The sequence below is a fragment of the Onychomys torridus genome, chromosome 22 (genome assembly GCF_903995425.1).
Source record: "Onychomys torridus chromosome 22, mOncTor1.1, whole genome shotgun sequence".
Taxonomy (NCBI): Eukaryota; Metazoa; Chordata; class Mammalia; order Rodentia; family Cricetidae; genus Onychomys; species Onychomys torridus.
In genome coordinates this window covers 23716014-23729682 of record NC_050464.1, presented here as the reverse complement: position 1 = coordinate 23729682, position 13669 = coordinate 23716014, and the positions used below count along the sequence as shown (strand labels likewise).

General features: G+C 49.0%; 1 protein-coding gene across 3 annotated transcripts in view; it reads left to right on the top strand.

The window, feature by feature from the left end:
* Positions 1-13669, top strand: part of LOC118572801 (splicing factor SWAP) — a 76949-nt gene that overhangs the window by 41932 nt on the left and 21348 nt on the right. For all 3 annotated transcript variants that reach the window (XM_036172673.1, XM_036172672.1, XM_036172674.1), the window contains exons 8-13: positions 1117-1357; positions 3330-3458; positions 4039-4132; positions 5083-5248; positions 11435-11665; positions 12737-12927. In XM_036172673.1, coding sequence (XP_036028566.1) covers positions 1117-1357; positions 3330-3458; positions 4039-4132; positions 5083-5248; positions 11435-11665; positions 12737-12927 — 1052 coding nt within the window. The remainder of the gene's footprint in view (positions 1-1116; positions 1358-3329; positions 3459-4038; positions 4133-5082; positions 5249-11434; positions 11666-12736; positions 12928-13669) is intronic.

The window sequence follows — 13669 nt, the reverse complement described above, 5'->3', positions numbered from 1 at the left end:
TGATGAGGACCTGGTTTCAATTCCCAGCACCCTATGTCAGCTCACAAACTCTATATCTCCAGTCCTGGGCATCTAACATCCTTCTTCTGACCTCTGCAGACACCAGGCACACACGTACATAGAGGCAAAATACTCGTACGTATAGATAATTAACTAAATCAATCTATTAAAAAGTTTCAAGAAGATGCTACCTTTCAGGGCTGTGGTTAGCACAGTAGGCTGCTGTGCTTGCCTTCGTACAGAAGGTGAGCAGGAAGCTGATACCGATCGCTTTTGATTATAGGAAAGACCAGAAGCAGCTACAGAGATTTTGGACTTCTGAGCTGAATACAGTGGCTCCATGCTAGGCATGTGGATGGTGGCGTTTCTAAAGTGAACAGTAGAATGAAAAAAACAGATTCCAGAAAACGTAGTCAGTGTCCAAGCACGAGAGAGTTAGGAGTTCACTCACTGTAAGCACAGGTTACCCAGCCAGCCATGTGGGAAGGGGACCATCCATCAGTTATCCCTGCAGAAAGGGGTTTTCACTCTGCAGTAAGAGAGGGCTTTCCCATCTGCCCTTCCTGCAAAAGGAAGACGGTGGGCTTGTTTACAGGGAGTGTTCCTGTGCCTGTCTTCTGTGCACTCGTTCAGGGTGTGAACCTAGCAGAGATGCAGAAGCAGTGTGGAGGGAGTGGGCAGAGCTGACGCTGCCCTTGGCCATGGTCTCTCTCGGAACCATCTGCTGTCCTGTTGTACTAGTGACTGTCACATTGCTGTGATCAGATGCCTGACAGGGACAAGGGAAGGTGAGAGGTGTTGTTCCACCTCACAGTGTCGGCTCTCATCCACAGTGGAGTGTGGGAGCCTGAAGCAGAGGCTGTTCACATTGTGCTTGTACAGGAAGCAGAGAGCCAGCCAGAGCCAGGAGCCAGGAGCCAGGAAATGGCTATGAAAACCTACTCCTAGGAACATACTTCCGGCCAGCCAGGCCCACCTCCTAAAGGTTCCACAGCTGCTCCAAATGACGCCATAAGCTGGGCGCAAGTGTCTAAAACACGAGCTGGGGAGGGACGTTGTAGATTCAAGCTGTGACACCTGTCCCTGGCCTCCTGCTCACAAAGCATTTTCTTACAGCTACTGTGGCAGCTATGTACTACAGCTACTACATGCTGCCAGATGGCACCTACTGCCTGGCACCACCCCCACCTGGGATCGATGTGGCCACCTACTACAGCACCCTTCCTGCTGGAGTGACTGTGTCCAGCTCACCTGGTGTGACTACCACCGTACCACCACCTCCTGGGACCACACCTCCACCACCCCCAACCACAGCTGAAACAAGCAGTGGGGTTACCTCCACAACCACCACCACAAGGTACGTGTGCCGTCTCCTCAGCGTGAGGGTTGCTGCAGCACTCCAGTGTTCTTGATCTGAGTTACATACGTGTGTCTCCATAGTTAGTATAGTTACTATTCATACATTATTACCACACACCTGGACTCAGAGCTTTTGGAAAGCTGAGGCAGAAGGATCAAAAGTTCAAGGCCACTGCCTGGCAGGGTCAGGCTATCTCTAAGTTCAAGGCCATTCTCATCTATACAGTGAGGTATATACCACCCAGAGATATACAGTGAGTCCCTGTCTCCAAAAAAAAAAAAAAAAAGTTCAAAACCAGCTAGATATTACATTACAGGTGTTTCCTGTAATTCTGGCTCTGGGGAGGTAGAAGTAGGAGGGTCAGGAATTCAAGGTCATCTTCAGCTATATAATGAGCTACTACAGGGCAAGACCTTATTTCAGTACCAAAAATGGTTCTTAAGTGAAATCTAGCCATGCATAAATGTGGCTCTTGGGCGGCATCCCCTATCTGCTCCTTAATTCTAGGCTGCTCTTGTGCCGTTGTTGATACCTCAGCTGGGTAGGCAGAGTCCAAGTGAGGTGGACTGAACTTGTCAGGCTTGTAGGGTTTCATACAGTTGGTGAGGAGAGGGCTCTGTTGGCCACTCCCTGAGATCACCACTTACACAGTTGGCAGAAGGGTAGGAGTGCTCAGCACCCCGCAGAGGGTCCTCTGTGTGTGTCTCAGGTCTAATAGAAAAACTTGACCAAAGCCCCTCCCTGTAATCATGCTGCGAAAGACAAGTGTGGGCCAAGGGTTTCACTCAGAAGTGGACCACTAGCCTAGCATGTGGGAGGACTTGGGAATGACAACTAGCGCCATATTGCTGAGAAAGTAAACACAGAGTGAAGGATGGAGAGCCATGCTGGCCAGCTGTTTTTAATGACCGGTCCTTGTTTTGTCCTCAAGAAGTAGCTCATAGTTAAAAGGGAATGCTACTCAGGAGGAGGAATGAGCCTGTCTCTGGGACTTTGGACATCACTCTTCAATACATCCCACTGTTGGTTCTTTGTTGGAGATAGGGTTTAGCTGTGTAACCCAGGCTTCAGTATTGGGCTTACAGGGTGCCATACACAGCCTCCTGCGCTGTCACTCTGACAATGGTGCCCTGGACCCTGCTCGTGCTCAGGAGCTGGCTTTATTAGGGTAGAACAAAGCCAAGCTTTTTGGCTGTAGATCAGCATTCTCCACCTGTGGGTCCCGACCCCTTTGGGAGTTGAACGACCCTTCCACAGGGGTCCCATATCAGATATCCTACATATCAGATATCCTACATATCAGATATCCTACATATCAGATATCCTACATATCAGATGTCCTACATATCAGATGTCCTACATATCAGATGTCCTCCATATCAGATGTCCTCCATATCAGATATCCTCCATATCAGATGTCCTCCATATCAGATATCCTACATATCAGATATCCTCCATATCAGATGTCCTATATATCAGATATCCTCCATATCAGATATCGTACATATCAGATGTCCTCCATATCAGATATCGTACATATCAGATGTCCTCCATATCAGATGTCCTCCGTATCAGATATCGTACATATCAGATGTCCTACATATCAGATGTCCTACATATCAGATGTCCTACATATCAGATGTCCTCCATATCAGATATCCTACATATCAGATGTCCTACATATCAGATATCCTACATATCAGATATCCTACATATCAGAGATTTACATTACAATTCGTAACTAGCAAAATAACAGTTACGAAGTAGCAAGGAAAATAATTTTGTGATTGGGAGTCACCACACCATGAGGAACTATATTAATGAGTCATAGCATTAGGAAGGTTGAGAACCAGTGCTATAGACCGAGTGTCTTCCTCTTACATGGCTGAGCCCGAAAGGATCCTCCAACTGCCATTGCCAGGCTCAAGCCACGCTGAGGTCAGGGTTGCTCACCAGCTCTTCTCCACAGTGCGCTTGCTCCCGTGGCCATCATACCCCCGCCCCCTGACATCCAGCCTGTGATCGACAAGCTGGCAGAGTACGTCGCTAGGAACGGCCTTAAATTTGAGACCAGTGTTCGAGCCAAGAATGATCAGAGGTGAGGTGAAGGGGTTTAATGTTGGGCTGGGGTGTGGTTCAGTGCCATTGTTTGCCTGGCATTCATGAATTTCTGAGCTCAATCCCTCACATTGCAAAAAACGCAAAAAAATTGTAAGCATGTCAGATTTATGGGATTTGGGGGTTTCGTTTGGCATTCTTTAACTCCCGTCACTAGTCCTTTGTGCTTCCATCTTCCCTGGAGCGTCTTTAGATGGACATATTTTTGTTCATCTTGTTAAATTACTTAGAGTTGGAGAGGGTTTTTGTTGTTTTTATTGTGCGGTAAAAATGTAGGTGCTTGAAAGGCTGGAATTCACCCTTTTCAAGGCCCCTTATCCCTTACCCTGGCAGTGTCTTTAAAACATGGACCTCATTTTCACGTGTGCTGTGTGACCCTGGAGAGCAGCTTAGCCTACTCTGCCTGCGATTCACATGTTAATGGATAGAACAGGGCTGGAGCTCTGTAGAATCTCTGGAGTTGTTGGCATGACCAGTGTCTAGATGTCCAGGACAGTGCAGGCCACGTGGGAAACCCTGAAGCCTGCGTGTGGTCATACCAAGTCCTTTTCCGTTCACAGGTTTGAGTTTCTCCAGCCCTGGCACCAGTACAACGCCTACTACGAGTTTAAGAAGCAGTTCTTCCTGCAGAAGGAAGGGGGCAGTAGCACACAGGTAGTCCCTGAAGGTGGGGAAGGCATGAAGTGAGCTCTGATGACAGGTGCAGAAGGGACCTCCTGTTATCCTCAAGTCTACACTCTGCCGACCTCTCCCTTCAGAGGGGAAGCTGCAACCGCTCACTCGTGCCTTGGCCACCACTTGTCCAGCATGTTCCAAACAAAAGACACTTGCTTCAAGCATCAGAGGCTTCTTTGGACAGTACTGGGGAGGGGAGTGGAGACATAGTCTCTTGTAGCTCAGGCTAGCCTTCAGTTCTTGAACTTCCCAAGTTCAGGACTCGCAGATGTGCCGTTGTGCCCAGCTTACTTTGACCACTGTGTAGTGCTCCTCATGGTGCATATGCTGGAGCTGTCCAGCCCTCCAGGGGGAGAGCTGGACCCTGGCTACCACAGCACACAGTCGCTCGCACCGTCCTCTTGCACTGGGGGTGCTTTGTCCCGACACTCTGGAGCTTATTCTGCGAACTGGTTGCTGAAACTGAAGCTGCTCACTCCTCCGTAGTCAGTGGGGGAGTCTGTTCTGAAGGTATTCTCAGTAAGCAGGCTCCAAGGAGAAGGTAGTCCTTCAACTTTTCATCTGTCAAGTTAGAGGAAGAAAGTGAGGGATGTAGTTGAGTGGCAGAGTACTTGCCTAACATACCAGAAGCCCTGGGTCCAATCCCCGTAGCATGCACACACACTTGAAAGCACCCAAGAAAACCTCAAGTCAGAATTTGAAATGTAGAAATGCTGTTTCCAGTGGTTTGGGAAATAGTTTTGATGTGTGTTCTTAGAATGACTCATGTAGCACAGGCTGGCCTCTACTGTTTGGCCAGGATGCTCTTGAACTCCCAGTCTTCTTGCCTTTACCTCCTGAGCGCTGGGATTATAGGCTTGTCCTATGGACTACACTGAGACACCACGTGATTGTCATGTGACAGTGCACAGTGATGCTTCTCTTTCCAGGTAGCATCAACAGCTGAAGAGGCTTCCACAGAAACCGCTGCTGAAGAGCCATGTGAAGCTGGAGAGGACGGCACTCCTGAGGGTATGGCAGAGACTGGGGGAAGAGGCAGCGGGAAGAAGGAGGCTGGGTCCAGCAAGAGCACCGTGGACGGGAAGCTGGTAAAAGGTGCGCTGTCCAGGTGAAGCCTAGGCCTCGTGGGCTTCCCACCTCAGGGACAGGACTAGGTTCCTCAACCATGAGGGCTCCTTGGGCTTGGCTTCTGGAGCTGCTATATTCGGGCATGCTCACCTTGTCCTGCTTCCGAGCATGGTGTTTGGAACCCTGTAGGTGCAAGCTAGTCTAAGTATTTACCAGCTGTTAGCCTGTTCGGAGCCGTTTAGTGGACAAGTTTATAAATTTTCAAATAATCTTTCATCCTCACTCAGACCTTTGAAACTGTTCCGTTATTTGTGGTACAGGGGACTGCACCCACGGCTCACCTGAGCCAGTGCTCTCCACTTGTTCCAGCCCCTGTGCTAACTGTTGGGATGAAGTTTGTTTGCTTTGTCCAGGTAAATCTGCTCTCACTCACATCTGCTCTCGTGCCCTGTCCCTGACTAGACGATGTAGTCTAGCAGGACAGGTGTATGGAAGTGGCTGGTGCAATAGAGCAGACAGGAGAAAGGTACTTGAGGCTGCTTAGCAGAGCTCTGTGGCAGAGTGTGAGGAAGCCAGCACTTCACCTGCAGGAAAAGGGACTGCAGAAAAGGATGGTGTGTTGGGTGTTGAGGGGTAAGTGAGGTCCCTGCTTTGGTGTGGTAGCAGGTGGCTCTAGTGATTCAGTCTGGAGAGGTATACTGCCCAGCCTCTGGGACTTTGCTTCCCCTGAGGCCTGTGGTGACTGGGGAATACCTTATTTAGCATTGGCTTTTTGAGATTAAAGACAGAGGGACAGTTGGGGGCCTTGGGTGGCCCAGTGGCCAGTGCAAGAGTGGCAGCAGACATAGGCATCTGGGTGGGCTGGGTGGGCTGGAGAGGATTCATAACAATCCAGTTATCGGTCCCAGCAAAGCGCTGTTTAGAAAGTCAGGTGACCGGCTCACTCCTGCTCTCGCTGAGATAAGCAGCAACACAAGCAGAGCAGCAGCTTCTGCACTGGGAGCCGTTAGAGATGCTGCCCCATGCTGGAGGACAAGCAGCCCGACAGTGGTCCAGGTGGGAGGCTGGGACAAGCGAGGGACTCGACGAGGCAGCTGTCATCCAGGAAGCACCCTCTAGACTGGTTTTGCCTGGGGTGGCTGCAGAGCCACAGAGAAAGGGGCTCCAGGCCCAGCTGCTGCACCAGCCTGCCCACCCTGGTAGGAGAAGCCCGAGATGGGAGCCAGAACTGCATAGTGTTTTTGACACACTCCTCCCGCAGACCTGGAAGACAGGCCTGCTTCTCCGCATGTCAGGACGGAAGAGCACAGCCCTGCTGAGGGCTGAGGTTCAGAAGACAACTGAGCCTCTAGTCCTAAGTGGCAGCAGCTTCTTAGGTCTTTATGTTCAAAAGAGTTGAGGATATTATACAACTTAGGCTGCTGATAATCTGCAGCTTCAGAAGACCACTCAGAAATACTGCTAGGTTAAGCATGATGAAATCACCAGGGTCAGACTGACTAGAAGACAGCCTGGGAAGTTCTCAGAAATCTCAAAGGAAGGGATAGATGTGGAAGAAGTTCATCCAGGTATAAACAGTCAGGCTTCTCTCTGAAGAGGAGAGAAAGCAGGTCAGTGCATCATTTCTCTGTACGTCTGAATGCCAGAACAGGAAGACCTGTAGGCGTATCATCACCCCAAAGTCCTGAGTCCACAGAAATAAGGACAGTGAGACCATCAAAGAATTATTATGGGTTAGGGCATAGCTCTGCAGTAGAGCACTTCCCTGGATCCTATTCCCTATACTGCTCGGGGTGAAAATGCAGTAAGATACTGTTCCAAAAAAGACAATAGCATTTCCTGTTTACGTTGGTAAACAAATAAACAAAATTAAATGAACATTGAACTCAAGAAAATAGGAAGTGAGCTGGGGTGCAGTACAACATGGCCTGGGTGTGTTCAGTCCTTGGCATGGGGGTGGGGGGGCACACAACATACAAAGAGCAGGACATGGGATGGAAACCCAGCCAGTAGCACAAGCCTAGAACCCAGCACTACAGAAGCTGAGGCAGGATTTCAGATACGGGCTTCCTGATAGTGAGAACCTCTCAAAAACCGAGAAAATGCTGTAAGAAAAGCAGAAACCAGGGAATACAAACTAAAGGAGAAGCTACTGAGAAAGTAACTTTTAAAAGACCAATAAAATATATTGTGTGTACTCAAGAGAAGAAGAATGCAGATATGAACACAGAGTTGTACATTTTAAAATAGCCTTAAGTGGGAATGACTCAAGTCACTGAAAAATACCATTTCCAAAAAAAAAAAAAAAAAAACAGAAATTGCCAAAATTATTTCAAGAAAAGAAAGAAAACTGACAGATTTTTAGTCTGGCAGAATTTTTAAAATATTGGTTAGTGAACAGCCTCTAGAACCAGGCAAGAGGCCAAAACAAATTAAAGGCTGGCTTAATTTACCCTCAGTCAGTACAGCTTCTCCAGGCCTTATGGGAGACAGAATTAAGAAGCTCTTGGAGCTCAGCGATCTATAGACCTCAGCACTTAGAAGCATGATGTTAAAATATTAAAATGGAATCCAGCTGTGCACTAAAGCAGTGACAGGAATGAATGAGCAGTGGTCTTGTTCCGGGGCCCTGGTGTGGCCTCTCCATCATCCGTCTGCAAGCAGACTTCCGGGTCTTGTCTGAGTAGGTGCTGAGAAGGCGTTGATGCCTCTGTAACTTCAGTAGTTAGTACTAACTGAAGCTGGACGGGTGAGCTCCACTCTGACTCTTCCTCCACCATGTGTGTCTCTGCGATCAAACTCAGGTTGACAAGCCTCGCAGCAAGCTCCCCGCCCCCTGAGCCATCTTGTAAGCCCTCCCCCCTCACTTTTAAAGCATTAATAGACTCAGAGATCTAACAGTGGTGTTCCAGAGAGTCAGTGTCTACATGCAGTCAGTGTGGGTAGTGCAGGCCTGTGATCCCTGCACTGGAGGAGAAGGCAGCAGGAGGATCTGGAAGGTCAAGGCCAGCTTTGTGAACCTCCATGAGACCCTGTAGAGAGAGGAAGAGGGAGGAGCAGGGAGAGAAGAAAGTCGTTGTTAACATAGATCATCTTAGAATCAGAATTGAAGCCAGAAATCAGGCTTCCAGGTCTAGGGAGCAGAACCAGAATGAAGTGAAAAGGGCAAGTGACAAGAAGCTGGAAGATAAAGGGTTAATGTCCTTACTATGGAAAGCTCTTTTCTGGGTCAGAAAATGGACAGAGGGCATTCTTCAGAAGAAAAAACACATGGATAGTGTGCCAGGTTTCCTCTAAACAAGATGCTGGGGCTAGAGAGCAAAGGACCTGGGTTGGTTTCCTAGAACCCAGAGTGGTTCACAGCCATCCATGACTCCAGTCCTAGGGGATCCAGGCATGCACATGGTGCACATACATAAATGCAGGTAAAACAGCCGTGCATATAAATAAAGCTAAAACAATTAAAATTGTAAAAAAAAAAAAAAAAACAGACTTTTAAATTAGGGTCAGGGTTGAGGAGACAGCCCTGTGGGTAAAGTGCTTGCTATACAAGGGTGAGGACTGAGCTCTTGTCCCTAGCACCTACTATATAGTTAGAGGTCTGTAACCCTAGTGTGGGCTGAGGAGGAGCAGAAACAGGCTTCCCTGAGCTCACTGGCCTGCCAGGCTAGCCATCGGGAGATAGCAGTTTCAGTGAGAGCTCTTGTCTCAAAAAACAAGATGGAGAACAATAGAGGAAGACATCGATTTTTGCTCTGTAAATGCATCACAAGAACAACATATAATAATTAGTAATAATAATAATAATTACACTCATCCAGGCAAAGTGTCGGGCACCTGCATTCCCAGTTGAGGCAAGGGAATCCTTTGGGCTCAGGAGTTCAAGACCAACCTAGGCAACATAGCTAAGAGCTCATCTCAAAATACACATATATATGTACAGACACATGCAGCTATTACTGAGAAGGGGAAGGAGCTATGAGGCCATGGGTGTGCCTCAAGGAGGCACTGCTGGACCCATTCTTGAGGGTCAAATGTGTCAGAAGGAATGGATCCTGCAGGCAGCAGGCAAGGATGTCCATCTCAGCTTGAGCACAGTGCAGAAGGGCAGATGTAGCTGGATCACACAAGGTATGGGCCATCTGGAGAAAGCTTAGGATCAGTGGTAATGCACGCTGTGGTGTGCAAATTGTGTAATCAATATTCCAGAAGAATTCCCAGGGCCTTTGGCTGGACTGGTCAAGAGAAGCTTTCTGACCTTGGACTCTTGGTTCTCATCAGTGCCATGGGGCACGGGGCACCTGATAATCCCGTCGGGACACCTAGACACCTTGACCCTTTGCTTATTAAAGAGACCTTCTTTCTTCTTTTCTTTCTTTTGTTGTTGTTGTTGTTGTTGTTATTTGTTTTGTTTTTGAGATAGGGTTTCTCTGTGTGTAGCCCTGGCTGTCTTAGAACGCACTCTGTAGACCAGGCTGGCCTCAAACTCAGAGATCCATCTGCCTCTGCCTCCCAAGTGCTGGGATTAGAGTGTACCACCAACCCACCTGGCAAAGTTGTCGTAAGGAACCTTAAGACATGTACAAAAACAGCACATGGCACAGTAACCCACATGACCTCACCAGGTACTCACTGCCACCTTCAGCAGTCGGCCCTTGGACTGCGTTGTTCTGCATCTCCGTCCCTGTTCTAGATTCCACTCTGAATCTGCTACAGCAGATCATCATCATGGCATTAGTGTAGACATCTTGGTTGTATTGTGAAAGATGAGGATTTGGTTTAGTATTTGATCAGCATGACAACACGAAGCAGCTTCAAGTGCACTCTGCCGACTACCAGGTGTGGCATGGAAGTCTGTTCTCCTGGTTCGTGGGTATTAAATGGGGTGTGTGTTGCAGGTATAAATTCTCTTGAGTCCACATGGGGGTGTGGAACACAGGAGTAAGTCGAAGAGAACCTCAGCCCAGCACAGGGCCAAATGCAGACCCTCAGCCCAGCATAGGGCTAAGTGCAGACCCTCAGCCCAGCACAGGGCTGAGCGGCCTGCCCTGAGAAGCTTGGGGGTGGGGGCACTGTAGTAGATCACAGTCCTGCTAGAACCTGTTTCCCACGGCCCACCTCACTGAGGCGGCCTTGTTCAGTGCACTGGAGCTGGCCATTCAGTGTAGCTTCCTGATGCCCGTTAGGAATGAAGGCCACAGCATCTGACTGCATCTGCCTGGCTGTTGTGAGTCACTCAGCATAGTGAGTGACAGAGAGGCTCAATGGTGACGAACAGAGAGGCAGAAGACTTTCTCCTTTAAGGCCTTCGCATGTCTCTAAGTGTCCAAGTGTTGGGGTGTATCACCTGAATTTTTGCTACCATTGAAATGTTTGCAATAGGTGTAGACTGAAGTCTGGCAGGATGCTTGTCATGTTCACCGAACAAAGGAGTGAATTGTGTGTTTGTCTTGGTGGTGGTGGTTTTGGTTTGGATTTTGCTTGAAGACGAGGTATTTGGGGTTTTTTTAGTGTAGTTGGAGATTTTCTAGGTACTTTGTTAGTTGGAGTCATGTCACATGCCTACTCAAACCAATCCAGCTACATGCCAGATTCTTATAAAAAGTGTTTTTGAAGAAAAATGGCAGGCTAGCAAGATGGCTCAGTGGGTAAAGACATGTGCCACCACTCTGCCAACCTGAGTTTAATGCCCACAGCCCATGTAGTAGGGGATAAGTCCCAGTTGTCTCTAACCTTGACGTGCACACACTAAGTAAATAAGTAGATGTTTACAAGTTTACAAAAAGGAAAATGACAAGAAATTGACCACTTAAGACTAAGGTGGCTGGGTTTGGGGACTTAGCTCAGTGGTAGAGCGCTTGCTAGAAGGCCCTGGGTTCGGTCCTCAGCTCTGAGGGGAAAAAAAAAAGACTAAGGTGGCCACTCCATGTTCAGCAGGTGTGTCTACTATGACACCACCACTATGCTGCCCGTGCTAAGCATGGTTCAGACACACCCCAGTCTGATGCCTTGCCTGGAGCATTTAAACAGGACTCCTTTAACACTGCAGAAGTCCCGCCTGTGGACCACACACACACACACACTCAGGCTGTGCCTTCACCACAAATGCCATCTGCCCGTCAGCCATCTCTCTTGTAAGTGGTAGTGCCTGTGACAACACGTTCTGCCTCTGGTGCCTAAAAATGTGTCGCACTTCTCACCTCCTCCCAACAGCTTCATTTGCACCAATAAGTTTTGCCATCAAGGCCAAAGAAAATGACCTCCTTCCTCTGGAAAAAAACCGAGTCAAGCTGGATGATGACAGTGAAGAGGACGAGGAAAACAGGGAATGCCAGGAAAGCACGAGCAGCGTGGCCAACCCCAGTCCAGCCACGGCCCCGCCCTGTGTGGTTGTGGAGGAGAAGAAGCCCCAGCTCACGCAGGAGGAGCTAGAAGCAAAGCAAGGTTTGTCGATAGCTTTTAAAGTTCTTGAAAGAAAGAAGACAAATGTAAGATTTAGTGCTAAGCCAGAAAGTCTAAGGCTGCAAACCAAAGCCTGGAGCCATGCTGGAGCGCTCTGAAAGCCCTGTGTGTGATGGTGCTGTGTGGCACTGTGCACTCCTTAGCTTGATGCAGCAGCGCCCTTGGCAATCTGTACTCAGAGCAGCTTAATGCGCTAAGTGGACGGCTCTAATGGAGACGCACTTTGTACTTGGACAACAGCCCCAGGGTGAGACACCAGGCCTGGACTCCCAGCTCCAGTTAATGCACCAAACTGGGAGAGGTCCTTTGTGGAAATGTCTCTCAGCAGAACCATCAACCCTTGAAGATGATGCCTGCCTGAGCTGATTTCTCAGCCCTGGCTCATCCTCCTAGCCAATAGCATGTGGGGGACATGGGCTGGGGCTGCAACTCTGGTACAATGCTTAGCATTTTGGGGACATCTGCACCTCCAAAATAAGTCCTGTTCCATAGTGAAGTGGTTACTTAAGTGCGTTTGTGCTTTTACTTATTCTAACTGGTTTTCTTAGATTGCATTTTCTGGGTATGTATGAACAGACCATATAGCCCTGATTAAAGGATGCTCTTGGAGTCACTGTCTTCCAGAGGAGAGCATGTCCTAGGCCCACAGTTGCTCTCCCTCTGCACTTACAGTCACACTTGTGTGTTTGAGTTTGCACTCTGTGGGCTCAGCAGTTTGTCATGCCCTCTGAACTAAGACACTGCCCACAGGGCCTCATTCAGGCCATCATTCACCCAGACACTTGGAGTGGTAGGGGCTCCTGGGTATGAGAGCCATTCTGCAGTTCCAGCTTCAATCTCTTGGATCCACTTCAGCCTTGCTGCCTTTCAGAGTAAAGTGTATATCCCCCAAAATGCAATACTAAGTTTATTTTCTCAAAATTTCGGTCTGTCACAAGTGTCTACCTGCTCTGAGGGTAGTGTTGAAATGGAGTGTTGTGGGTCCAGAAGGTGCCTGTGAAAATTAGAAATAAAACAGTTTGTTGCAGACTCTGCCTTTCTTGTTTTCTGTAGCAAAACAAAAGTTGGAGGACCGTCTTGCCGCGGCTGCCCGGGAAAAACTGGCCCAGGCGTCCAAGGAGTCCAAGGAGAAGCAGCTTCAGGCTGAACGGAAAAGGAAAGCGGCTCTGTTCTTACAAACCTTAAAAAATCCTCTTCCAGAAACCGAAGTCGGAAAACTTGAGGAGGGTGCTTTCAGTGTAGAGGTATGCAAAGGGAAGTCCTGATGGCGTGCCTGGCTTTGTAGTACATGAAAGGAGGTGCTGGGCTGCTCTGGCTGTGGAGCCCCAGCCTGAGTCAGATGCCAGCAGCTCAGCACCTGCCTCCAGCGTAGAGCCACAGGCTTTGCTGACGGCTTTGAGTCTGTGAAAAGAGATGCTGGGACAGTTGCATACAAGTACACCAAAGGCAGTCTTCGTTCTCAGAACACAGCTATGGATCCTGATCAGGAAGCTCAGCTACTGGCTGCCCTTGCAGGGCCTCCAGCTGCGCATGGTCAGACAGGTATGGCTAGAGCAGGGCCTCGGTGGTCGCCACCACATCGTTGAGCTTACACTAGGGCAGAGATCTCAATGCCAGCACCTGTGTCTGCATTGTGTTGTAATTAGGGGGGGAAAGTAAACTGCAGCCACCCTTGTCTTTTCTGGGTGTGCAGCTCTGTGGTACAGCACTAGTGTATGGGAGGCCCTGAGCTCATCCTCAACACCAAGAGGTCCTGGAGAACCCGGGCAGCTCCTTCCTCAGTGATGGCCTTGAACAAGATCATTACATGGGACCTTGGTCCTCTTGTGTGGAGGGGTGGGAAGCAGTACCTAGCACCAAGAACCCTCAGTAAACGCTGCTGCCAGCAGCTGTCTGTCATTAGTGAAAAGTCTGCTCGAGCCTGTCTAGACCTGGTCGAGGAGCCCAGGCCAAATGTGTAGCTGGTAAGTGCTCTGCCCTGAGCTC